The sequence below is a fragment of the Cyprinodon tularosa genome, unplaced genomic scaffold (assembly GCF_016077235.1).
Source record: "Cyprinodon tularosa strain WSP-4 unplaced genomic scaffold, ASM1607723v1 ctg674, whole genome shotgun sequence".
Classification (NCBI taxonomy): domain Eukaryota; kingdom Metazoa; phylum Chordata; class Actinopteri; order Cyprinodontiformes; family Cyprinodontidae; genus Cyprinodon; species Cyprinodon tularosa.
Genome location: NW_024039423.1, coordinates 1 through 27,571, shown reverse-complemented (window position 1 = coordinate 27,571; position 27,571 = coordinate 1). Strand labels below are relative to the sequence as shown.

The 27,571-nt window shown below is 38.6% G+C and overlaps 1 protein-coding gene across 1 annotated transcript in view; it reads right to left on the bottom strand.

Annotated features, from left to right (window-relative positions):
- Positions 1-15,799, bottom strand: part of LOC119771475 (multiple PDZ domain protein-like) — an 87,683-nt gene extending 71,884 nt beyond the window's left edge. The window contains exons 1-7 of the mRNA XM_038267498.1: positions 15,668-15,799; positions 10,700-10,758; positions 6,286-6,452; positions 1,191-1,346; positions 832-971; positions 344-557; positions 77-199 (exon numbers count right to left, since the gene is read on the bottom strand). Coding sequence (XP_038123426.1) covers positions 77-199; positions 344-557; positions 832-971; positions 1,191-1,346; positions 6,286-6,452; positions 10,700-10,715 — 816 coding nt within the window. The 5' untranslated portion in view covers positions 10,716-10,758; positions 15,668-15,799. The remainder of the gene's footprint in view (positions 1-76; positions 200-343; positions 558-831; positions 972-1,190; positions 1,347-6,285; positions 6,453-10,699; positions 10,759-15,667) is intronic.
- Between the last annotated feature and the right edge of the window lie 11,772 nt (positions 15,800-27,571).

Here is a 27,571-nt window from a genome sequence, read left to right as displayed (position 1 = left end):
GCACGTGTTTTGATGATGCTATTGGTGGGAACCTTGACAGATGCTCAGCCCAATTAAGACACAACAGTGTAATTACCTGATCTGCAATCCCTCCAGGAAGTATCGTTTTGACAATAACCCCAGTAGTTTTTCCTCCAACAATCCCAAAGCCGAGACCAGTGCCATCGTTAACCAACTCGATTGTCTCCACATGTTGCCACTGGGTAAAAAATCAAACAAAAAAAAAAAACAATTGAAGACAGTGGATTGGACCTAATTTGCATAACATGAGAACATTTTAGAGATGTTGGCTAAATCCTTATAATTCCACTCAGTCTTGCATTAACACATTGTCTTTATATACCTTGCTGGAATGGGCTGACAATGTGCTAGCTGCAGACGGTGTGCGCGACACCACTGGACTGGTCAGCTGAGGTATCGGCCCTCTGGCCACGGTGAGCTGCACCCTCTCTGAAGCACTCTGCAGGATGCTGATGGCTTGTTGGTGGGTGACCGTGTGATCCAGAGGCTGACTGTTTATGGCTAAGATCTGGTCTGCTTCCTTCAGCTTTCCGTCACTTTTAAGAGCACAAGACATCAGGATATAATGTGGTAACTTGTGAATCAATCACTCTGCTCTTTTCAATGAAATTGGGTCCCTAAATAGGTTTCAGGACAATGTAGATTGCAGACAAACAGTTAAAGGGAAAATCCAGACCAACCTTGGTATATTGAAATGGTATCAATAAGGGCTGACCCAAAGGTATTAATGTAAATCTTTATGAAATGTCTTTAAATAAGTAAACCAGAGAAAACACTGACATGTTTAAAGTTTAAAGTTTCTAAACATACCTATGGGCAACACTTCCTGGTTGAATTTCTTGAATAAAAATTCCCAGCTCTCCACGGTTCTCACTCTTTAATCCCACCACACTGAAGCCCAGACCCCCTGACGCTGGTTTCTGCAGCTCCACATGTGCCACGTAGCGACCCTTTGCAATACAAACATGACAAACAAATATATTAACCATCCTACAAATCGCCATTCAGCACTACTACAGGATTAAAACTTTTTAGTTTAAAAAATAGGTACTAAATTATTTTTGAAAGTTAGATAAAGTGGGATTTCACAGGATTTCAGATGACCAACATAAATAAGGCAAATGCAGATCAAAAGGCACTTTAATTGTTTCCCTTTAGGGTGATTCTACCTGGGCCATAGTTTGGATGACACCCTCAAAATCTTCCAATGACGTTTTGCCATTGGCAGGTGAAGTAGCTGGGATGTCTGAGTAGGAAGCGTGGCTGCCATTGGCTTTGATGATTTGATCACTGAGGTCACTTCCTCTTGATGGAGTGACACCTTCCTGGAGGAATAAATAAGAATATTTTGAAGGCCTTTTCACACTTTTTTTGTGTTACAACAACAAACTTTCATGTAATTTTTTTTGATGGACCAACAAAAACAAATGCCTACTTATAAGGTACAAAATAAAATAAAATAAAATCAACTTCAGACTTGATCTAGTACAGGGGTCTGCAACCTGCGGCTCTGGAGCCACATGTGGCTATTTGGACCCTCAAAAATGCTCTTTATAGTGGCTAAAAATACAAATAAACAGTGTTTGTATAAGATGCAACAGATTTCTTGTGTTTTTTGTTTTTTTTTATATTAAATGATGTAATATTTTATGGCTCTAAATTACTTCAACTTAGCCGGACACAGGCCAAAGGACTATTTGAGTATGAAAGCTTGAAGACACCGGATCAACTAAGTAAATTACCTAAATTTAAATTTGTAAACTAATCTCAGCATAAATTCAGCTGCTCTTACAAACTACTGTCATGGTATCAGCACCTCAGTGCATTAATGAACAAATGGCATCAGGACCAAGAAACAAAGTAGACAGTTCAGGGATAAAGTAGTAGTTAAACGCAGAGAGAAAATGAGCAGCCATGCAGGGAGAGCATTGATCAGAGAACCAGCTAAGAGAGGAAATAACGAACATGTAGAGGAGGGAGATCTGGTCGGATGGGAGAGAAATTTGACCTTATGACCAATAGGCAATATGCAAAGTGTGGAGGAAAACTAACTGCTCGCCCTAAACATAGAGAAGGCATCATCCTGATCACATTTACATCACATACATTTGTATGTATTCTTTATACTGCATCCTTTTTAACTACATGCTTTTTTTATCTTCTGCTGATCTATCCTATAAAATCGAATTAAAATGCACAGAAATTTCTGGATGTAATGGAAGGAAGTGTTAAAAGGTCAAGGATATGAATTTATACATGAATTTAATATATAGAAATATATGAAAAACTATAGTGACCATAAAATTATACATAAACAGATTGTGTTATGAGGGAAAAAAAACTGTAACGTTGTAATCTATCACTAGAAATACTTTAAAACAGCTCAAATGTTCTGGACTTTAAGTTATTGCACTAAAACACAATAAATGAAAAGTTTAAATTTAACAGGAAAACATCACGGCTGATTTGAGACGTCAACGTAAACATTTAAAGAGTTTAATTTTAGACAATAAGCCTCCGATTGCGGGCTGCCTAAAACCACTGGGACAGTGGAGAGCTTGTTATCCCACCCCGATTAGCTGGATCTGTGGCCGTCTAATCCCTGAGGAGATAATGGCTCTTAGCCGATGTTCCAACAATGACTCGGCTCCAAATACAGTATTTCTATGGTAGAAGGGAGAAGAGGGAGGCTGTATGGATTCTGTATGAATGGGTTTTAATTACTGCAGCCGCTGTAAGCTGTGTGGCAGATGAATTGCAAAAATTAAAAAATAATATAAAACAACGATTTCCTGATTTTATTTGTCAAAAAAGGGTTTAACTGGATTTTAAGAGGATGGAGCTAAAGATAACCCGTGTGAATTTCTAAATCATCTGGAACGAGTTTATGATGCCTGATAAATATGTGTCCCAGATTAGTCCTCATGAACTAAAGTCCAATTAACACGATGCATCAGTACTCCAAAACAAACCCTGCAGGCTGGTATAAGTTAGTGTAGCACGCGGCTAAGTTGCTGTCCTCATGTGTGAGCTTTGTTAGCCAGGGCCTAGCTAAGAGGATTAAAGTTCCAGTTTGGTTCTTGCACATTCAAGAAATTGTTTCTGCCCCACTTCACATGGGAGCAGCGGCGGCGGTAGTGCAGGCCTCTTTCTTCCCGAGGAGCTGGGGCCCTATCACCATGGCGACACGGATCTAGCAAGGCCTAACTAACAGAAGCCAGAAGACAAACTAAATGCTTTTTGTGTCTGGCTCTCTTTTCACAACAAAACACTACATGCCCCTCGAAATTATTATCGCTTTAGGGAGCCAAACAAGCACAGTTTGGTTTGATTGGAACAGAGAGATCTAAGAAACACTCGCAGATTTACACTTTTTATTAAAATATGTCCCTTTAGCCTCGGTAAAACCCCTTAAAGCCGTCCAGCTTTAGATCTGGAAGGAATAAAGAGAGAAACTTTAACTGCCAAGGCAAAATAAAATATAAAAAAAGACTGCCTGGAGGGACTTTAAGATTGAAAATGTCTATAACTGTGGTGGGGGGTGTTCTCTCATCCCAGTGACTCCCACTGCATAGCAAGCATATTTTCTCCTACTTCTCAAATACTTAGCCTGTTCCTTTCCACTGGCTTAATAGCTCTTTGCTTCTACTGAAATCCATTCTCAGCAGGGAAAATCATCTCACAAAGAACTTAAAAAAAATGATTTTTCCACTTGTACCAACTATCTGAGCTCTTATACGAATTCAACACCTGGCTTATGTAAACCCAGACAGCAGTTTGCCCACAAAAAAATACTACTGGGAATAAAACAAGGACTGGTACCAGAGGGGGGTGATTTTTTATTTATCTATTTTTTTTACGTGAAAGCGGGTAAAGATTTAGGGAAGTGTCTGTTAGGAAAGCAGAGTTACAGGAAGATGACATAAAGCTAGATACTACCTGTTCTTATTTAGCTTGCCCTCCTTCAATTTAAAACATAGCATTTATTTAATTTAAGTTGCTTTTTATTTTAAACTGACAATATAAAATAGGTGATAAAAATGAATATATGAAATATAGGTTTCAGGCTTTTCCATCATGTTTTATGTTTATTTACTTTTGTTGTGATTACAAACCATATCCAAAATAAAAAAGGAAATAATATATATTTTTTTTACTTCATCAAAAAGTCTAACTTTTAAGGAGTATTTAACAATTTTCTTTGTCTTCGAGTATAAATATAAGCTGATACAGAAGCCACCAATGTCTGTAAGCTGTTTTTTCGAATGCGAAAGATAACAGAACCTGTAAATCCATTAAAGTATGGAAATATATAAAATAAATATCTTCTACACTAAACATTAACTTTGATAAAATGAATATCTAAAAACAACCATGATGTAAAAACAAGATAAGTACCTAAACTTATTTCGATCCAGCCTGCAGTAAAGAACTGCATCGTATATATATAAAAAAAAAAAGAAATGACACTTTACAAAGTTTACCACATATTTCTGTGGCTTACGATGGAACTCTGTTGGTAAGATGACCAAATGAGTGAGTGTTTCAGTAACCAACACTACAGTAGACATTTTCCTGGCTTTAACTAAAGGACAGCATCTATTTGGCAAATCAGATATAAATCTTGGTGCAATTGCTTGATGTAGCGATGGCTGTCCCTCTGGCAATGTCTCTGAGAGATCTGTGAAACTCCTCCAGAGTTATTATAAGTTCCTGGAGCCAAACTTGTACCAGGGACCTTCTTAAGATTGCTACGTAAATAGAACTCACTTGTGGAATTATAAAAACAGTCATTTTGCAGCCATTTGCTCATTTGTTTGCAGGCAGTTTCTTCTTTAAGCTAATTTTGTCTGACGAGAACATTTTTACAGATATATCCAACTTTAAAAATTTCTTAACTCATGAATCCTTTCCATAAACCACTTAAACCACCATTTTTACTAAAGTGTCAGGGTTAAAGCTGCAATTACCATTTATATAAATCTTTAATGTGTAAAAATGATAGAAATTCAGCACATTATTGGCAAATCCTTACATGTTCAGCAGGTGATGGAGACTGAGGGATTAGGAGCTCTGAAAAAGGTTTAACTTTCCTTCAAAATTTTCACATTACAACCGCAAGATTTTATCTATTAAATTTATTTTTGTCCAGTTTTCTTATAAAGTCATGTCCAGCCTGCAGGTGTCAAATTAACTCTAAACCAGATCATATGAGAGGTAAAACCTACTGTGGAGATGCTTAAACCCAGATTTGGTTATAAAGGAATACCGGCATCTCACACACAGAGGTGTTTATCCTAAGGCAGGGCTGCCAAAAGTCGGTCCTTGTGGGCCGGCGCCGCTGTTCTACAGGGTGTCAGCGTTTCTCAGCTTCAGCACAATTGATTCTGATTGTAGTTCATCAAAGGCCTGTTAATCAGCTATCAATGCAAATCACTGTGTTAAAGCAGGGAAACCTTTATAACCTGCAGGATAGCGGCCCACGAGGAACAACTTTGGACAGGCCTGTGTGCATTTCTGCTTTTTCCCCAACCTATTAGGGAACACGGCCGACCTTTTTTCAGCAGGGACAGTGAAGCTTGTCGACATTGATAGGAAGAGGCATACAGGACACTCCTGAAAGAAACTGTGTCAGATGCTTCAAAAGTTTAGAGTGGAGGGCTACACTTAAAAGATTTTCATCTCTATGGATATCTGATTATTAGAATGGCAGACGCAAATCCAGTTGAGAATCTGTGACAAAATTGGACGATTGAAGTTTGCTGATGCTCTGGATCCCCTCTGGCCGAGCAATGCAAAAAGAAAAAGGAACAAGTCGGTAGATGTGCAGAGCAGGTTGCGGGTCCAACCTTTCAGAGGCTTACAGCTGTGAGTGTGGAAGAAGGTGGCTTTACAAAGAACTGACCCACAGGTTTTTATTCTAATTTTTTAAAGTTTTAAAATATAAATCATTCTCTATTCACATCGAAAATTCTCCACTACTTCACATTTGTCTGTCAGATAAAATAATGACAGATAAAAGGATTAAATGTTCTGAGTTCTGTGATGGATATCAGACATGCACAAAAAAAATTGAGTTCCAGAATGTTTTAAGACCTTAGCAGTGGGTGCTGATGTTGCACGCATTAGAAAATAATAAATAATCTTATATTGCAGTAAAGTTATGACAATAAGTAAGCATTACACTGCTGCAGGAACAACTCCAGCAGTGCAGAAATGGTTAAGGACGAGGTCATAGAAGGTATTACAGGGATAATATCAAACCTGATCTCTGAGATGCTGGACGGACTTTTGCAAAGCGAGGATCTGGTGGAAGAGAGGGCTTTGAAGCACTGATCTGAGCAGGCTGAGCTTTTCCTCAGTGGGGACCTCCCCCCTCTCCTTCAGTTTGGCCTGGAGACGCTCCACCGCCTGCAAGGCACGCTGTGTATCTGGAAGCCGTCACATATTTCAGTGACAGAGCCGGCCAGAGCACAGGCAAGGAAGCAGGGAGAAACAGGCGTGGGAGAGACAGTTCTTGATTAGAAAAGACTGTGAAAGCTGGGAGAGAAGCTAAGAGATGACACTACATATTGTTTTTCATTATTCTTCAGAAAACAGCTTTAAAGATTTTTTTTTTTACTTTTACTTCTGTTTTTCTGACATTACTTTATGCATAAACCCACAAGGCTGAAAGGATGGAGCCGTAAATCTAGAAACTAGGCTTAGCTAAGGCTGATGGGTGCTTAACAGACCTAACTGTATCAAAATCACATCGCTCCAGGTTTTGCACAAAAGTTGAAACTCAATTTTTAACGCTCTGATTGTTCACAGAACAGCTCTGCTTCCATTTCTTGCTGCTAGGGTCAACGGTGGGAATGACTGGGAGCAAAGAATGGCTATCAGGACGAAGAGATAAGAGAGGCAAAGCCCTCTGCTGTTTGCTTGCCGGACCCCACATAAGCTCCACAAATCAAGCAACTCCACAGCGGCTTGTTAGCGAGGAAAGGCCAGCCAGACGCCTTCCTGAGCAAAAATAAAGCAATTTCTGTAGCTGACCAACTGTGACTAACACCTAGCAGGCCACGCACAATGGCTGGGAGCTCTTTTTGGACTAAGGAGCTTTGTTGGTGCAACAAAGATGAGGCAATGAGACTTGAGCTTCAACATACGGTATATAGTTTATAGTTACTTCTGGTTCTAAGCATGTTAGTTAGTTTGTTTTTATTATTGTCTTTGCTTCAATATGCAGTCAGTCTCCTTTTATTTGATTTTGAGCAATAAAATACAGACTGGGCCCAAAGCATGTTAAAAAAATTTTTAAAACTGTTTGTTCTTTTGAACCTCTACAACCTGTTGCTTCAAAGACCTTAATTATAGCCTGTGTTACCAGGTTGTAGAATCAGCAGCACATTTCATTTTCTGGTTTCGTTTTAGGACTCTCAATGGCCTGGTTACAAAAACTTTACATACATTTTAAAAATATTGTCATGCAGGGCTGAAATTACCAGGAAGTAGAGGCTGAAATCTAATGCTGACCACAGATCAGGAGGTTTTATATGAATATTTTGAAATCAAGCAAGTTGTTCTTGTGTTAACATATCAGCTAGAAATGGGGATGATGCTTCCAGCCATGTTTACACAAATACTAAGAAGATCTGGGAAGACGCAGACAGCGGGAACAACTTATCAGCCATGTGAGGTGAAATTTTGTTACGTCAAAGCTGATTCAAAAAAAAGTTTTGCAGATAAACCGTTTTTTGCAAAAGCCAATCAAGAGTAAAAATAAAACATTTTTTGCGATTTTGTCTTTACCATCTAACTTTTTTGATTCGATACTCCAAAATGCTGATGGAAATGTACGTAGTGGCTCCTTTTGTAATGTAATTTAAAGGTGATCAGCTTTTCCAAGTTTCATGATCGCTTTTATTTCTTTATTTATTTTTTTTTTTTTTTTTACTTTTCTCTATAGAACTTTCAGCCAGTGTAAACTCACTTTAGATTCAATCTATTGTTATCACTTATTTATTTTTATATGATTTTTTGTCATTATTGCTTCAAATGCTCCATGGCTTAAAAAATATTTCTTTTATGGTAATTTCCTAGCTGCCTAGCTGCCACATGCAGGTTCCTAATTCAAATAAAGCAGTCCAGACTGCTTTTGCACCTGTTATCCATTGAACATACAATCTTTGTAGAACAGGCTTCCGGTGTCATGCATATCTTAGATCTGTCTCTTCTTCCACTCCTGAATCCAATCAAAGAAATTACCTCCTAAGCAAGCAGTCTAGCTCTCCAGAGTCCTGCTAATGACCTGATTGTTTGATTTAGGTGTATTAAAGCACTGATACATCTAAGGCTACGTTCACACTGCAGGCCTTGATGCTCAATTCCAATTTTTTTGAGAAATCCGATTTTCTTGCGTTGCCGTTCCAAATATATGCGACTTGCATGTGATCTCCTGTGTGAACTGCATTCATACAGCTTAAGTGTCCCGCATGCGCAGTAGAGGACACAATGACGTCCCAAGCCAGCGTGCTTTGTGTTTACGGAAGTAAACATGGATGGTAGTGCTGGAGTGCATCTAACAATATATCCAAACCTTAAAACCTCAATCTTTTCAAGATGGTTACACATAAATACTGCTCTTCGCATCATCGTCCATCATGGTTGTTGTTTTTCTTGCCGCTTTTGTGTAGCAAGAAGCAGAATAGTGACCTATGTTGGTTACTACTGCCGTTCAGGTCGGGTGAATCCGACCTGGCCGTTCAGACACAGGTCGCATTTAAAAGGATCAGATTCATATCGGATCCAGGACCACATAGCCAAGTGGCCTGGGTCTGATTGGAAAAAATCGGATCTGTGTTGTTCAGACTGCCATGAAAAGATCAGATATAGAACGCATATGGGCAAAAAAAATCCGATTTGGGCCACTTCAGGCTGCGGTGTGAACGTAACCTAAAAGATACAGGCCACCTGACTTAAAAGACCAGAACTGGAAGCCCATCGTAAATCACCTGGATCCCCTAGTCTTTTAATATTAGCCCCTAATATGTGGAAATGATTTTTTTAAGATGTTACAGATATTTAAGACAGCTACGTTCGTTTCATCTTCGTTATTTAAACTCTTCCAATATGCTTGTAGTAGAGAAAATTAGCCACGGGGAGTGGTGGCCTAGCCTTGCGATGGAATGGTGACCTGTCAAGGGTGTACCCCGCCACTTGCGCGTAGACAGCTGGAGATAGGCACCAGCACCCCTCGTGACCCCGCTTGGGATACTATAAGCGTGACAGAAAATGGACGGATGGATGGAGTGGCAGCCTAGATGTTAGGGCATTGTGCTCCTAGTTCAAGACCCACTCCCCAAGGGGAGCAGTCCAGAGATTGAATTCACAGAAAAAAGATGGGTTTTCTGTACTAATAGTGCATTCAGTAGAAGAAATGAAGGATATTCTTTTGAATTCTCAGTGGTTTAAGACTTTAACTGGACTTCAGCGGACCTGGGTTTAAATCCTGGTGCCTCAAGAAGCGCACGTAGTATATATTTTTTTCAGCTTAAACTGGCACAAGTACAGAGCAACAAAATGAACCAATCCCCTTGAGGAGCAGTGAGCTGCCATTGTGCAGCGCCCAGGGAGCAGTGTGGGGTTAAGGGACTTTGCTCAGAGACCCAGAGTTGTGGGAGTGGGGCTCTAACTCTGGATTCCAAGTTCTATGCCCTAACCACCACTACTCTTAAAACTTTCACAACTTTTTGAGTAGGTCATAATGACTTGCTAGGTGTTCTCTGAATATGGGAACCGCCAAAAGGACACTCCATCCATTCATCCATTTTCTTACACGCTTAATCCCAAGCGGGGTCCTGAGGGGCACTGGTGCCTATCTCCACCTGTCTACTGTACAGGTCGCCAGTCCATCACAGCCAAAAGGACACTCTTGTTGTCTTTTGTTAGCTGTAAATTGGATACATTTTATACAACAAAATAATTTGTTTTCATTAGACAGTTTAACAACAAAAGGCTTTTCAGTGACTAGAAATGGTGCAGTCCCTGACCAAATACACCTAATATGAATATTTAAGGGCTTTGCACATGTTCTGTTACAGTCCATATAATTTAGCTCTTGTGTTGGATACATTGACTGAGCCAGTGAAAAAAATCTGATTGTAGCATGAGCCTAAACAATAATTGCATCCTTAAATAAATACTGGTAAACAGCAGCTGTCATCATTCAAACTAGTTTATCTAAAGGAGATGAGATGTGAATTTCCAAAGCAGTCATAAAAACTGGGCCACATGTTTTTACTTCTGGCATGTTGCAGCTTTGAAGAAAAGAAGTTGGCAGCACCAATTATTATATACATGTGACGAATAAATCTTTCGATGCACAAACAAATAATTCTATTTTTTCAGCAGCATCATAAGACCATGCTGCTAGTTTCATCCACATTGCTTAAATTGCATCTGGAGCCTCTTACACTGCTTCAGGAGACTCAGCAGGAGTCAAATGTACAAAGCAGAGCCAGCACAAAACATGAAAAATAACTTATTTAGCAAAACCCCTGAGCAAAAGTTGCACATTCGAAAAATGAAGACTCAGATCTGGACTTATGATTTTGCTGTTCTAGTAATACCTTAAATTCAACTGATGTGGGTTAAACTTGAGACAAACTAAGATTTAAAAAACAGAAAAACTTACCGATTGTTTCTATCATTTTTAAACAACCAGGTGATCATAAAGTCTTCTTTTTCCAAGGCCTGAAAAGAACCAACACATTAAGGTTAGATCATCTGGAGAGTTTAACTCATTTTTGTTTGTTAACTTTGTATTAAAGTTGTAAACATCCTTGACTCAAAGCATACCTCTTAAACTGAAGGTACCTGGGGTAGTTTTTTTAATTTTTTTTTATTTATTCCCTTGCTTTCAGGATCACAACCTTTTTTATTTCTTATTTCACTTTTTCACTACTGGCCTCTATTAGAAAGTAGGCTGACAGGAAATTGGTTAGAGAAATAGGAGGTAGACGTAGAGAAAATGCCAATGGGTCGGTACTCGAATCTGTCACAAGCCTCACTGCTGCAGAGCATCAAGAAAACTCTAAAAAAAAAACATCACCAAGAGCTTTTACATCGAAGATTCAATTATTCCACATCTTAACAACAACTCATCTGCTGCATCTTATTATTTGTTTTGCTTCACTAATCCTTCTGTAGGTGAATTAAAGCGGATTATTTGTCTTTCTTCAGCCTCACTTTGATAAAGGTTTTAAAATGTGGAAAAAACTCCATTTGATCCTATCCGACCTTGGTTGTGTTCACATTTCAAAAACAGAACATTCTAATGATTATCAGTCATAACAAAGTTTTATCAGTTATTTCGAAATAAGGATAACGCCCATCTCACATGATGACGTCAGCCTCCCGTTCCTGCTGTTCTCCTACAGATTCTGGGAGGATTACTACAGCTTGACATTTCTTAAGGCACAAAGTCAGACGCTGTTTTATTTGAGGAATGCGTTTTCTAATAGGATGTCTAATGAAGATAACGAACAGCCCTTCCTCCTTCTGCCATGACTCATCACATTAGATATAGCAGTTTGGCATAGCAGAAAATATGTAAATCACACAAAATTGAGCTAGCATTGATAAGGTCAGTGCAAAAAGTATGTAATAAATAAAATGCTGGAACAAATTTGTTTCCTGCATCATAATGATCATAAATATTAATCTGTTCTGAATGCAAAGTAAAACCCCAGGTTGCACTTTGCATATAAACTCAGGAACAAAGACCGTTTGTTATCTTAAAGAATTTAAAGAACAGAAGAGTTTTCTAGGTCACAGATTGCACTGTTTTTTAATTCCACATGTAAAATGTACCTGAAGAAACTGAGCTCATTGAATTTGAATGGGACTGACTCTCTATTCACCGCCTTGCAGCATTATCATTACTGCTATTTATTTATTGTATTACGGTACATTTTGTTGCATTACTGCCACAACCTTCAACGTCTTTCATTAATTTTTCTGATTTGACTAATTATTGCTGTGAGAGAGTTTTGCTGTAAAAAAATAAATAATAATAAGGATTTCAACTTATTCTAAAATGAAAGTCTGAAAAGTGTGGCATCCATTTTAATCATTGCTCATTTACTCAATCTTTTGTAAACTTTTGTAGACATGTAGCCTTTAGGGCTAATGTCCTGCTACTTTTAGGTGTGTCCTTTGCCCAATACATCTAATCCCTATTATATCCCTATTCCCCTCGCCTCTGACCATCTTCCCTGCCACTGTTGAAGAAATGCATCCCCACAGCATGATGCTGCCATCGAGGTGTTTCACTGCTGGGAGGCTATGGTGGGGACATATAATATTCTGGAGTAAAGATCTACATTTAGGTCAGCAAGTTACATTTTGGTTTTATCTGACTAGAGCAACTGTTTTCACATGGTTTTTTGTATAATTGTCATCGTCTAAGGAAAACTGCAAACCGTAGTATTGTAATCAAGACCATCTAAGTGGACATGATATAAAGACCAAGACAGTATAATGGGAGAATACTGAAGCTGTTTCTACAGACCTTTTTAGAAAGAAAAATGAATTTCTAAATCAGTTAAAGAGAAAAGCAGTAATGGACTTTAATGTAGCAAGAAGATTCCGGGTTTGATTCCTGGTAGGGCGTCTTTCTGCATGGAGTTTGCATGTTGTCCCTGTGCATGTGTGAGTTCTCTCCGGGTACTCAGGCTTCCTCCCACAGTCCAAAAACATGACTGTTAGGATAATTGGCTTCTCTGTGTACATGGTGTGTCTTTGTGTGTCTGTGTTGCCCTGCAATGGACTGGTGACCTGTCCACAGTGTAACCTGCCTCTCGCCCATTGACAGCTGGACATAGGCACCAGCACCCCACCCTAGCAGGGATAAGCATGATGGTAAATTGATGGATGGATGGATTTGGTTCCCCGACCAGACAGGGACTAAAAATTATGTTTGGCTTCCAGAACCTTAACATCATCAAATGCAAAATCTTATTAACTCTCTTCTTCCATAGGGGTCACATTTCTTTAGTGCATAACTAACAATTGTCGCATTGACACATTCCCCCATTTCAGCTATGAATCTCTTTGAGTTCTACTGTCAGCCTCCTGGCTGTTTCACTAATATCCTTAAACACGCCCTTCAACAGAGCGGGCAACTAGGTCCCAGACTAGTTGTATGGGGGGAGGAACTAGCCACTTCCATTTATAACCAAGAACATGTTTGCAAAGAAATACTGCTTTACACTCAGTTAAATAAAATATTTCCCCATTCTTACTTTCCTCTAATTATTCACTGCAGCAGCTAATTGCAATGCTTCTAAATGGTTATGCCGCTGACATAGCATCAATAAAGTTAGTATACATGAGGCTTGCTGCAATGCAGGTAGAGAAGGGAAAATACAAAATATCCCCTCTATCCTGGATCAGGCAGCGGCTTCATCACTTTAACATAGAACCGATACAGCAGCTCTCACCTGAGGAAAACGCCTCAAGCCGCAGGAACCACTGATCTCTATGTATCCTCTGGATTGCTGATAGGCCGTTGGTAGCACAAGGTGCTGTGAAGTCACCAGCTACCATATTGGTGCTCCCTAATTAGACTGGTTGGAAGGTAAACAGTACATGCGCTAAAGCATCAAGCAACGATGATGTTAGATTTCAGGGGAGGTTTAATACTTTTAAAATAAAGATAAAGTAATCACTTTGACGCACACTTGCTGTTTCATGGCATCTTTACATTACTGTGACTCATGTTTAAAAAAAATAGGCACATCAACAATGCATATTTGGTTTGAAGTCTTTAAATGTAATATAGCATATTATACAAATCTTTTACAACAAAATTAGTGTGCAAATGTAGCATAATAATACAGTAATAACATATTACGAATGTTACACACACACACAATTTAATAAATGGGAAAAATTGAGGACGTACATGTAATATAAATGTATTGATTGCTTTGTTATGGTTATTACATTACAGGCATTTTTATGGCGCAACTTCATGAGAGTAGGGAGTACCAAGATGGCGGCAGATGACTTCAATCCAGTGAATAAATAGATATAAGTGGCAGGAACAGCTTAACTTTGGATCGCTCTCACCTGCAGAAAGTCCGCTCTCTGTGCAGGTCACAGTGAGTGCTTTGATGGAACAAGAAACTCAGCAGTTTCCCATCAATATTTTGTTGTCTATCTCTGCTGGATGATGTTATAATCAAGACCAGAGCAACAGATATTGTTAAGAGGTTGAGATGTTTTTAATATGACTGACGTGATTACCAGGGGGTGTCCACGGCTGGACCAATAGGATCAGGCAGGTGCTGCAGCAGAGGTGGATAAACAGACAAGCCTCCTGTACCCTCTTAAAGGCTTAAGAAATATTTTTGACATATTTTTCTCCACTGTAAACCTGTCACACAAGTAAAAATCTATTAAATGGATAACTTTATTTATTAGTTCATAGTGTACATTTTTAGGCATGATTCAAAGAGTGATCATATGTTTATATGAATCAATGGGTGGGGACTATCTGCTAATATTTAGTCCCCAGGCTCAGCCAAGGCAGTCAGCTGGCCTATAACTAAATAATATTTTAACTGAAGGTAAACAGCCTCAGAAGGAAAACTTATTTGTACAAAAGAATGTTTGCAGTAGTATTGTCAGGAAATGCAGGTATGCTGAGGTATGGCAGTCAACTTCCATGCACTCAGTGTCGAAACAGACTTAAGAAAAGGGCTTTGTTAAGGCAAGGCATGACTCAGAGACACATTACAAGTTTAAGGCGCTTGGTCTCTGCTGACTCAAAGCAGGAGATGTGTACAATAGAACAATAGGTTGTTAAGGTTCACTACAGCATTTTTCTTCCTTACAATTGCTGTTTTACCTCCATATATTTTTCTCTGGCCCCTGACCCCATAACCATGTGTTTACAAGCAATTATGAAACAAAAACAGATATTTTCAGGAGCATCTGAAAGGATGTTGACATTTACTGCAAGCAGAGCTACTGTGTTTCTCCAATAAAGCTGGGAAATGTCTTTACCCTTGAGGTGTTTTGTAATGATTCTCCCAAGGTCTGACAAAGCTTTTAACTTTGTAAACACTTCAGCCTTAACCACAAACACCTTTTTTTTCCCTGCTCTTGTTGTTTTGGGCGATGATTGCCTTTAAATCTAACAGGAAGGATCTAATGGGTGACGCGTCGATTAAAAAGTAACGGTATGGGGGATTTGTTTTGGTTCTGCTGTGGTAAACTCAATCCAAGTATTTTGAATACAGACTCTGCTGGGTCAATCCGCTTTGCTTCAACTCCTCCTCCTTCTTTACCATCTCTCTCCATGCAGTGAAAAAGCAACAAGCGTCCGAGCAGGAGTTGGATACTACATGGTTATGAAGACAGAACAGCGGCTGTAGTTAAATACGCATCAATTAAACGCGTTACTTTGGAAAAGTAAGCTTTACATCCGGTTTTCTAACACAGATCCCTCACCCACAGCAGCAGCAGGAGCAACAGGCGCCTTATTATTTCCCTATAATTAGCGATCAAGGCAGCGAACAAAGACGCAACGCGCTTTATGCGTAAAGTGGGTTATTCTCCATTAGATGTTTTCTAGGGCTAAATAGTGACTTACATGAGTGTGGAGCGGTTTGTCCCCGATAGCGCCAGTCTCCCTCCCTTGGTAGTTTACTCTGTTGTCCTGCGGCTAACGGCGCACTGACCGGGGCTTAAAGATGGGGCGTAGAGTAACTCGATCCTCTCTGTGGACATTTTCAGCACAGGGCTGAAAAGCGCCCCTTGCTGGCTGCCCTCACATCCATAGGGGCCAAACATACCAACCAGGCCTGGGGCCCGTATACTATCAACTCCAAATACTGCATACTCATAGAGTTACTGTAATATATATTATAAATATATTACATTATTAATAAATGTATAATATATTGAATATATTTTTTCACTATTTTTGAAGGCTGCACTTTTTAAAAGATGTCCAGAGAGCTGTTCCAAACGAAATTTCTTTTTTTTTTTTACGCCTGTGTCAACAAGATGACAAATAAAATCTAAGTCTATATAGTTCAGCAATTAAATAGATATATCTTCCTGTTATTAATTCTTCATAACTTTTTTCTTCTATAAAATGTTCAGCTTTTTTTCTTAGTCTTAGTTTTTTTTTTTTTTTCTGTAAGAACAGTTTAATCTGAAAAACTCACATGAAGAGAAAAGACAATTAGGATAAATTTATTGATACAATTACTTTGTCTTTGGTGCTCAATTTTGATAGATATGCATGTACAATATAGGGCTGTTTCCCCCAAGGCCTGAAACTGGTGGTGAAGTGGAGCTAGATGAAGTGGGTCAGTGTGAGTGACCAAACTTAAATAAAGACAAAAAGTGATCAAAAAAATTGAAAAGAAAAAAACTTTAATTTAATAGTGTCAAAAACAGTTAACAAAGGGTCAAAAAGCAATACAAAAAAGCTTAAATAATAAATAACATGGATTTGGGCCCAACTCCACTGTGGTCAACTAAAGAGGAACAAAAAAAAAACTGACCTCCTGATAAAGAACATAGGCTGCTTACTGTAAATAGGGGTGGAATAACCTAAGCTTTCCACATGAGGGAGGCACAATATACCAGAGAAGCAATAAAACATAAATAAAACAACTCTAACTTAGTGTCATGATTTGACAAAGTTCAGTAAGAACTTGAAGGAAAGTAAGAATGGGGAAATATTTTATTTAATGTCAGTACAAAGCAGTATTTATTTGCAAACATGTTCTTGGTTATAAATGGAAGTGGCTAGTTCTTTCCCCCTCAAGGAGATTCATAGCTGAATGGGGGAATGTGTCAATGGGATAATTGTTAGTTATGCACTAAAGAAATCTGACCCCTATGGAAGAAGAGAGTCATAATATGTTACCTTTGATGATGGTACGGTTCTGGAGGCCTGACACTTAGCAGAATTCATTGATTAAGGTGACAAAATAATTAAAGTAAACTTGAACAAAATTCCCCCTTCAGTTCTTGGAAAAGTGGTTTGTTCCTGGATGCTTCCACCTCCTGCTGATCTGAATTTGCAGAACTATGAAATTAAATAAGCTTTGTGGCGGAGGTAGAAGGATCCACCACAGTCAGTCTGCTGGTTAGTGAGACGGTATGCTGAGCTTTATGGGGAGATCCAGTGGATTGCGTGAGCTGATAGTACAGCTTCACTCAGGGACCTGGAAGATGGAAGTCCAGTTGGATAACACAGGTTGAAAGAACCTGTCCATGATGAGCAAGCATGGGGTGACAGCGGAGAGGAAAAACTCCCCGTTGGGAAGCAACCTCTGGCAGAACCATGCTCAACATTGTGGTCATCTGCCAGACCGGTTGAGATGAGACATGAAGCTTTAGCTACAATGTTGGAGGAGGGGCAGGAGGTGGGTTGAAATGATGTCATCTGAATGAAGTCATACAGCCACCGCCTGCGCACAGGAGCACACAAGTGGATCTGAGGCCTTTTAAGATGAATTTTTGATGCCGATTGGCTTTCGTGGAGGTCTGGTTCAAAGTATCATATCATCATATCATACCATTTGGGGAAAAACTTTTCATGTCTACAGTGGTATAGTTTGTAACACAGTTGCCTAGCAGCAAGCAAGTCCTAGTGGTTTCAATCCTCAACCTAGGGTCATTCTGTATCAAGTTTGCTTCTCCTCTCTGTGCATGTGCTGGTTGTCTCTGGGTACTTCGGCTTACTCCCAAATTCCAAAAGAGTAACTGCTAGGTTGACTGATTACTTTAAATTTCAGCTAAATGTGAGGGCCTTTGTGCCTGGATTAATGAATGCTATCAACAAGTCATCTTAAATAATAACATTTAAAATGTGCAATTAGAATATGCTGTTCAAATAGAATCTAAAATGGCCTTATTTAATGTAATTACATTGCTATTGTTAATTTTGAAATGGATGGTTTTCTTTTACAGTGACTCTTTAGGTCTTCCATAGGTTGTTAGTATACTAATGGTGGTCATCCCCATTCCTCTTGTCTGTTAGCACAGATAGGCCGATGTTAGCTTTGTATAGGGATGAGGGTGGTCTCACAGTATTCGCTCCTGTGGGCTTTATATTGTTGGATGAATTGTGAAATGTACTGGGGGGTACGGTATAAGAATCTGTAGAGGAAATAGTAAGAATATTATAGTAGGGAATTCCCATTACACAGCAAGGGAAAATGTTAATTGGTTCAGAGAGTAAAACCATTTTAACAAACTACCAATCCCCTGAATTGCATCCAAGTGAAAATCTATTAAATGAACATAGGATCAGGATGAAGAGGAAGGATCGACAGACATAACTAAACGATAGAACAATTTTAGTAATTATTTAACTTCATGGACATATACTGAAAGCTATATGTTTCTTTTACTTTGGTAAATTTTTAAACTATAGGCACACATTATATTTGAAGGTAGCTCATTGTATACATTTAATTGTGCTTGCCAAATCTTGTCATTTGGGGTGTTTATAAAAGAGGAGGTACTTCAAATAAATGCTTCACAGTTGACCTTATCAATCTAGTCTGTTAAAAACACAAAAAAGGAACTAGTAACTTTTAAAGTTGTTGCTGAAGCCAGTGAGAAAGAATGATCTCAGTTCCCTACTGTATATAAAGCAATGTTCAAGTAAGTAGCACTGTGTTAGCAGTACTTGATAATGATCTGTCCCAGAGCAGCTTTCTTCTTTACCTCAATTATTTTTTTCTTTTTTGATTCTCAGCACTCGTTGGGCTATTTTACTTTGCTTCGACGCTAGCAGTCAATGTTTGGACAAACCTTCTTATTCAATGAATTCTCTTTAATTGATTACTACCTCTGGGAACTACTTTAAGACTTTTGGAAAAAATCATTTAAGCTGACTACCTAATGAAGCTTATTGATTGAATGACAAGAGAGTTTAAAGCAGTTTTCAAAGAAAAGCTGGGTTCTTTTTGAGACTGTAAAATATGCTTTGTATTTCACTATGTGCTTTCTACATCATTCTTTTGCTTCATAGTTTTGATGTCTTTACTACTGTCATGATTTATCTAAGGCTCGGACCCACATGCAGTGAAGTCAAACAGAGAGACACAAAGTAAAAGTTCAACGGGTTTTATTGAAATGTTTTTGAGCTCGGTTCAGAGTTTTCTCCGAACTCTGCTCAGCCGGAAACTGGAAGACGAGGGGAAGACAGACTGTTAGATTCAGGCTCAGTGGGAAATTGGATTTGTTAATCTTGAAGGAGAGGATTTGTTGTGACTCCAGAGAAGTGGAGACTCTTTGACTCCAGTCTGTGTGTTAGTCTTCCAGAGTTTGTCTGATTCGGTGGAGGGCGGAACAGGGTTTACCCAGAACTCGGACGGTGAGGAATGATGCAGACGCTGGTTGCAGGCTCCGTTTTCCTGTGGTACTTGAACGGGTCGTGGTGAAGATGAATTCCTTACTAAGAGAGAGAACCTCAACGTTTTCAAAGGTGACTGGATCCAAACCTCCTGTTTGAAATCCGTTGCTCAGTAAGACTCAGTTGATCCCTCTTGGGAGAGGCGGTCCGGGAAGATCCAGTTTGCAGGAAGGCTTCCTGCCGAAAGGCAAAAACAAACAAGGTTGAATCTCAGGGAGACAAGCACTCAGTCAAACTCAATATGAGCTCAGCTTGGCTAGAGTACAAAAACTCACAATGCAAAAACTCAGACTCAGAATAAACAAGGCTGGGCTAGAGTACCCCTAACTGGCAAACACTCTGGCGTCGAGGTAGTGGCAACCAGCAGCTTAAGAGCAGTCCGTTGATGAGGTAACCGTTCGCAGGAGGAGGACCGGAGCCAGGTGCCTCCTGGTGGTGTAAGGGAGAACACAAAGACAAGACAAAGAGACAAACACAAAAACTGGAGTCCTGACAACTACGTATTTAGATAGAAACTAATAAAACCATTTAATGACCACTAAATGACAAAGTTATGTCCAAACCTTTAACTAGTAGAGTAAGTTAGACTGTAGTTAAGTGTTGTCTATCCCTGTGAGTTTTGCCATATTTTGAGCAAAAAATATATATGAAATGTGGGCATTGCAGTGTTGCACACATGGATATTGGATTTTTCGGCTCTAGTTCAATATGCTCTACGTTTGAAATGTTTATATGTGGCAAAACAAGCATATGAAAAATATATTGGATGAATTACATGCAGCACAATGTTATATTGTTGGTAGGTTTGTCAAATCCTCTGATGGTAGATTAGTTGGTATTTGGAACCCTTAGACATCACCAAGTAGAATTCCCTTTTGTATGCTGCAATATTAGGCCTTCCTCAGACCTTTTTTCTATCTTTTTCAAGTACCACTAATTATTGTAAACAAAACAAGTAGCGCATTTGTTTTAATAATCCATATTTTGATATTTACAAGTGAATTTGATTTGATATAACTTGTAAGAGTTGGCAGCGGTACCATGGTTTTCAACACATTGCTGATTGCTAAACTGGCAAAGTGGGTTATTACTGACAATTTATTGCCACCATCTTCATTTCCCATCTCTGTAACATTACACTCAGAAGAAATTACATCCTGCTTCACTTGAGACAGCCATTAACCGACCCATGACTCTGCAATATCTGACCTCAGTACATCCTACAGCTGAAATTAGGACCTTAAAGCTAATATTCCACTACATGTATAACTCTTTCTTTCATTATGTTGTAGTCAAGGTTTTTTTAAAGCACTGTGAGTCACAGCATGCAAGGTGAGGGTCTTTATTTTTAGAAAATGTTAAATGATTTTATGAAACATCTACATAAATGGCTTTCACGTTCTAAAATCAAATATCAGTCTGTTTCAAAGGAACATTTACTCTTTTGTGACCTTAAATTTGAAAAAAAAAAGTTGCGATTATCATACTGGGTTTCATAATATGTTTGCACATAATAAATCTTGCACATGACCACAGGGTGATGTACTCATCACTAATTTCTGCTTTAACTAAATTAGAGAAAGAGTCTCTCTTGCATCTTCAAAAGTACGACGCAGTAAAAAGTATTTGCCGACTTATATGATTAGCTTTGCATTTCACTTTTTGAGCTTAGTTTCGCTTCTCTGTACAACTTCGCTTCAGTTCTTTGGGACTTGCAAACTTACTTATTCACAACTATCTTAAGCTTCCATCGGAGTGCTTCGTTTGCATTTATTGAAAAAGTATAGTTTTCTTTTCTAGCTTCCTGTTGAAGATCTGCTGCTGATGCTGTAGGGCCTTATCGTGTTTATCACCCAGGTTGAATCTAGCTTTTGCCGTACATGGGAGGTCTGAAATTTGACTGGGGAATACAGAAGTATACATAGGAGCTTCTGATTTACTAAAATTCAGTAGCTCCAAAAAATCAAAACACTGATCCGCCATCACCATGCTCAAAAGTTGGAATATGGTTTGGCTTACAGAAGCAACTGATTGTGGCTACTATGGCCAGATATCTTTATGTTTTTGTCATCTGTGCCAAGTAAAACACTTTGAAAGTATTTGTTTTTATTCAGTATTGATAATGTTGCTTCAAATCCTTCCCAGACAGATAAACAGCAACAAGCGATTTTCTAAAATAGCAATGATTGCAGGAATTACATCTACTTAACAAGGTTCTAGGCTGGTGGTTTTTGATGGGCTACAATTCTATCACTGACAAGCCTTAGGGGGCAACACAAGCACTTGTTACACCCAGAACACTGCTTTTTTGCTATGAAATTTTATTTCCAGTCGCAGAGTCATCCTATTTTTTTTACGAGCCTAAAATGCAAAGACTTCTCTGGATAATACCACATTAATCAAGGAATCCTTAGAAGTGAATCATGAAGGATTTCTTTTTGATATTTGTTACAGTGTATAAACCAACTTGTCAGTCGACCTCATTCATGGCAAACACAAAAAAGTCTCTGAATGAAAACACAGCAATTCAATCAGTCACAGACTGTTGCCGCTATGACAGACCAATACTGTGGTGATGATGTGTGTCACAGGATAAGGCAGAAAAAGAAAACTCTTTAGTGTCTTAAGTACACAAAGTGACATACTTTTTATTTTACTATAGCTATCCCTGACTCTGTCATGTTGAACTACAACTAACATATTCAGTGGCTTAGAAGAAAACAATCCAGTACTCTTATTTAATTCAGTTTAATTCTGTTTATATAGTAAATCAACACAGTCAATCGGACAGATTTTAAGTCAGTTGCAAACATCCCAAACCAGTCAGTTATAGTGAATGGCTTGTACCTGTATACCGTGCTTTATTAAGTCTATGGATCAGGTAGTTATTTACACCACATTCAGTTATTCCACCATTCACACACATGCACATTCTGATGGTGGCATGCTACACTGTAGCCCAAGTTGCCCAAAGGCAAACTGACAGAAACGAGGCTACGGCACATCAGAGCCATGGGGCCTCTGACCACCAACTGCAGGCAACACAGGTGCAGTAGTGTGTTGAAACAAAGACAAAACAACAGAGATGGGCAGAGTGAGGCTTGAACTAGCAATCCATCACTTATCTTCAGAGACACCATCACCTACTATCTAGTTACCAAGTTGAATTACTTAAGACAGCAGGAACTCTCATCTGATCTAAAGAGCTCCCTGCAGGTGTACTTTATACATTACAGGTGCTGGTCATAAAATTAGAATATCATGAAAAAGTAGATTGATTTCAGTAATTCCATTTAAAAAGTGAAACTTGTATATTATATTCATACATTACATACAAACTCATATATTTCAGATGTTTATTTTGTTTAATTTTGATGATTACAAATGACAACAAATGAAAATCTCAAATTCATCATATCAGAAAATTAGAATATTACTGAAGACCAATAAAAACAAAGGATTTATAGAAATGTTGGCCAACTGAAAAGTATGAACATGAAAAGTATGAGCATGTACAGCACTCAGTATTTAGTTGGGCCTCCTTTGGCCTGTATTACTGCAGCAATGCGGCGTGGCATGGAGTCGATCAGTCTGTGGCACTGCTCAGGTGTTATGATAGCCCAGGTTGCTCTAATAGTGGCTTTTAGCTCTTCTGAATTGTTGGGTCTGGTGTATTGCATCTTCTTCTTCACAATACCCCATAGATTTTCTATGGGGTTAAGGTCAGGAGAGTTTGCTGGCCAATTAAGAACAGGGATACCATGGTCCTTCAACCAGGTACTGGTAGCTTTGGCACTGTGTGCAGGTGCCAAGTCCTGTTGGAAAATGAAATCTGCATCTCCAAAAAGTTGGTCAGCTGCAGGAAGCATGAAGTGCTCTAAAACTTCCTGGTATGTGGCTGCGTTGACCCTGGACCTCAGAAAACACAATGGACCAACACCAGCAGATGACATGGCACCCCAAACCATCACTGACTGTGGAAACTTTACACTGGACTTCAAGCAACGTGGATGAAGTGCCTCTCTTCTTTTCCTCCAGACTCTGGGACCTTGATTTCCAAAGGAAATGCAAAATTTACTTTCATCAGAGAACATGACTTTGGACCACTCACCAGCAGTCCAGTCCTGTTTCTCTTTAGCCCAGGCAAGACGCTTCTGACGCTGTCTGTGGTTCAAGAGTGGCTTGACACAAGGAATGCGACAGCAGAAACCCATGTCTTTCATACGTCTGTGTGTGGTGGTTCTTGAAGCACTCACTCCAGCTGCAGTCCACTCTTTGTGAATCTCCCCCACATTTTTGAATGGGTTTTGTTTCACAATCCTCTCCAGGGTGCGGTTATCTCTCTTGCTTGTACACTTTTTTCGACCACATCTTTTCCTTCCCTTCGCCTCTCTATTAATGTGCTTGGACACTGAGCTCTGTGAACAGCCAGCCTCTTTAGCGATGACCTTTTGTGTCTTGCCCTCCTTGTGCAAGGTGTCGATGGTCGTCTTTTGGACAACTGTCAAGTCAGCAGTCTTCCCCATGATTGTGTAGCCTATAGAACTAGACTGAGAGACCATTTAAAGGCTTTTGCAGGTGGTTTGAGTTAATTAGCTGATTAGAGTGTGGCACCAGGGGCCATCAATTTTGAACCTTTTCACAATATTCTAATTTTCTGATATGATGAATTTGAGATTTTCATTTGTTGTCATTTGTAATCATCAAAATTAAACAAAATAAACATCTGAAATATATGAGTTTGTATGTAATGTATGAATATAATATACAAGTTTCACTTTTTAAATGGAATTACTGAAATCAATCTACTTTTTCATGATATTCTAATTTTATGACCAGCACCTGTAAGTGGAAAATGTTAGGTTCCTTCATTTCTTATTGACGAGTGACAGTGTAATGGAGTAGATGACAGATCCCTATTGATGTAACTAATTGTCAAGAGTGTTGTGATGAATAAAGAGTTGAGCCAAAACAATTAGAAAGGCTCTTTATTTTATCTTCCTTATATTATTTGGTGTATCTCAGCCTTAGAGGTAAGGATTATGATTGAAACTATTATGGGAGGAGCCTTAGGTAGAGCCATTGCTTTTTTTTCATGAAAAGGAGCCATTTTAGGTCATGAGGACATTGGATTTTTCCTGGACCCCTTATACTTTACAATGGGAAGAGACCCTATGTCAGACCCATGGCATGAAGGGTTGATGAGAGAGGCTGGGCATCCCCTATTGGATTATCAGTAAATATTGGAACGACTGATTGACACATAGACACATGTATGGATGGATGAGAAAAAAATTGTAAGGCATAATACAAGTACTTATAATATTTATTTAAATTTCAGTTTGACTTTATTTAATTATGACTGGATCAATAATTTCTGGATAATACTTGGACAATGCTTGTCTCCAAGAGCCCGTCTGTGCTCATTTGCCAGCAGCTTAGTGAAATATTACCTGCTGGAGAAAGAGCTATTTGTTTCTTTTTCACAGCATGACCATCTAGAAGATAGGTGGATGTGATGCAATTGCTTTTAATGATGACAAAATGTAGTGAGGCAAGAATAGCTTAGTGTACAAAATAAAAGTCTGTTAGTGACCACCTTTTAAGGCAGGAATAAATCCAAGTGGGGTCTTTGTGCTTCACACTTTGCAAACCTTAAATTTTTCTTTAATTGTTTAACTTAAACAATCCAGAATACTCTTCTGTCTTTTGAATATCTTACAATAATTTGAGTTGCTTTGCATCATCTGTATCTACTTTTAACTTCTCAAGTAAAATTTTAACATTTATTTCTGTCAGCATTTTTCACACCCTCCCTACAGTGGGGGTGTTGCAGAATATTGTCAAAGCAAGACATAATGATGAATTATGTAGTGTTTTGTGGATATGCTGGTAATTACTGGGAAAGTAACTGTCATGTGACTTGTGTGACATTGAAAAAAAAAACCCACAATTTGTCATGTTTGTGAAAAGTTGTTTAGCCTGCTCGCAGATTTTTTTATGTAGTGATACATCTGGCTGCTTTAACATTTCTACCAATTTCATTGTTGACAATAATAAACACAACATCCTGTCCTGTATAATTTAAGGTTTGACCAAGGTTGGTCTTGGGCCTCCTTTTTTTGGTTGATTTGACCTTAGTCTTTACAAAATGAACCTTCTAAAACATCCATGGATACTTTTTTTGCAAATGCACATGAGACATTTATAAACAATGCATTGTACTATTGAAAGACTAACAAGACTCAAGCACAATCAATTCTCCCCTTTTTTAAGTGGGCATTAGCTGCTGTGATACATATTTACACTTTGGTTTATGCAAGATCACCCACAGTGTTTGTTAGGTGAGAAGGTAAGGCCTAGTCCCTCCTGATCAAACCCAACCCGTCTAGTTAAAGTTCCAGTAGTGTTTTGCTAAGGTCAGATATTTACTTTTGTGAAGTAGAAACATGCCTTCCACTCATACTCACTGGTATGTAGATCAGGCCTTCTACTTGTTACAGAGGAAATAACTTATTATCCACTGAAGCCCTGAGACTGTGGAAATAAAGAAGATACCACACCTTACTGCAGGTTTCCAAATATTGTATTCAAGAGTAAGACCACTTCATATTTTTACATAAGATTAAAACATAGCCATCTAAGGAATTACTGAAGAGTAAAAAGTATTTAGTAAAAAGGTTATTCAAGAACAATCACATTACAACATCTGATTAATATCTGAATTTATGTCATAAGTAGTGGTGGGCCGTTATCGGCGTTAACTTGCTGCATTAACACCAGACTCTTATCAGATGATAAACAAAATATCGCCATTAATCTATTCTTAAAGTTGGGTTGGGAGCTGGATCTATACTAATGATGACTTTTGCCTTGAAATTGCAGCGTGTTTGCCAGCGGGTAAGTGACTCACGCTGAAATCAAGATCCAATCACAAAGCTCTTTATTTATGAAATACAAAAAAACAGGAAATGCTTGTTCAATGTAAACACTTACAACTGCAACCTCCAGAACATGATGTTAGCTTAGCATAAACAGACTACCAACATAAACAACCCTCTTTAACACAAAACTAGGATAAAATGGTCATGTTTTCCCCATCTTGACATTACCCACCAGCCCTTGCAGCTACGCAAGCCTCACAGGATTTACAATTACTGCCTGACTGTAAGCAGTTCCTCATGGCCTATTGTTTAGGCCTACAGTTCAGAATTCATGTTTATCTGAATAAACACTTATTAAACACGATACATTTTATTAAATATTATTTAATTTTCATCACCAGTTATCATAGTAGCTTTCTCAAGCAGTTTGTGATGCATTTTGGAAACAGGAGATGAGCCTCTGGTCTAACCCACCACCTGTCCTGAGAAACCTGTTCAAAGACTAACTTTTACTTATTGTTTAGGCAGCGCCCACAAATCATCCTTATCTTATTATATTCTTATCCTTATCTTATTTGTACGTACAATCTTATTTTTCTCTTCTGTAAACCGTTGCACTGCAAGAAAAAAAATCCCGCAAGAGATTAATAAAGTAATTCTGATTCTGATTCATAAAGCCATTCTGCAGAATTTAAATGAGATATTTTAATCTAGACTAATCTAGATTAATTCCAAGATTACAACTTGTAATAAGACATACCAAAATTTCCAAATTCTGGTATTAAGTACATGATGAATATTTCAAGTGTCATGGTTTTGTTCAGGTTTCTCAACCGCATACAGAAATTAACTCCCAGAAAACACGAAAAATCAGGTTTAACCAATTTATTAACCAACAGCTTGAAGGGCAGATAGGTACATTTAAAAAGCATTGGCTCTCGAGTTCTGACCCTCTGAAAAACAGGGCATAGGGTGAAAACAGAACGTGACCGGGGAATATATGCAGGAGGATTGCTTTTCCTAAGGCTCTTAAAATCTCAGGAACGGTTACCTGAAAAAGTATGAACAAAATTATTTTGATGCATATAGGTGCAAGGAGCACAGAAGAGATTCAGAGTAACCAATAAGAATAAAACTTGCAGATAATAGTTGGCGTCCTGCTCCTCTTAAACACCAAGGTAATGAGGGTGATGGTTTGCAGGTGCAGGGGCTACACACCTGCAGCTAA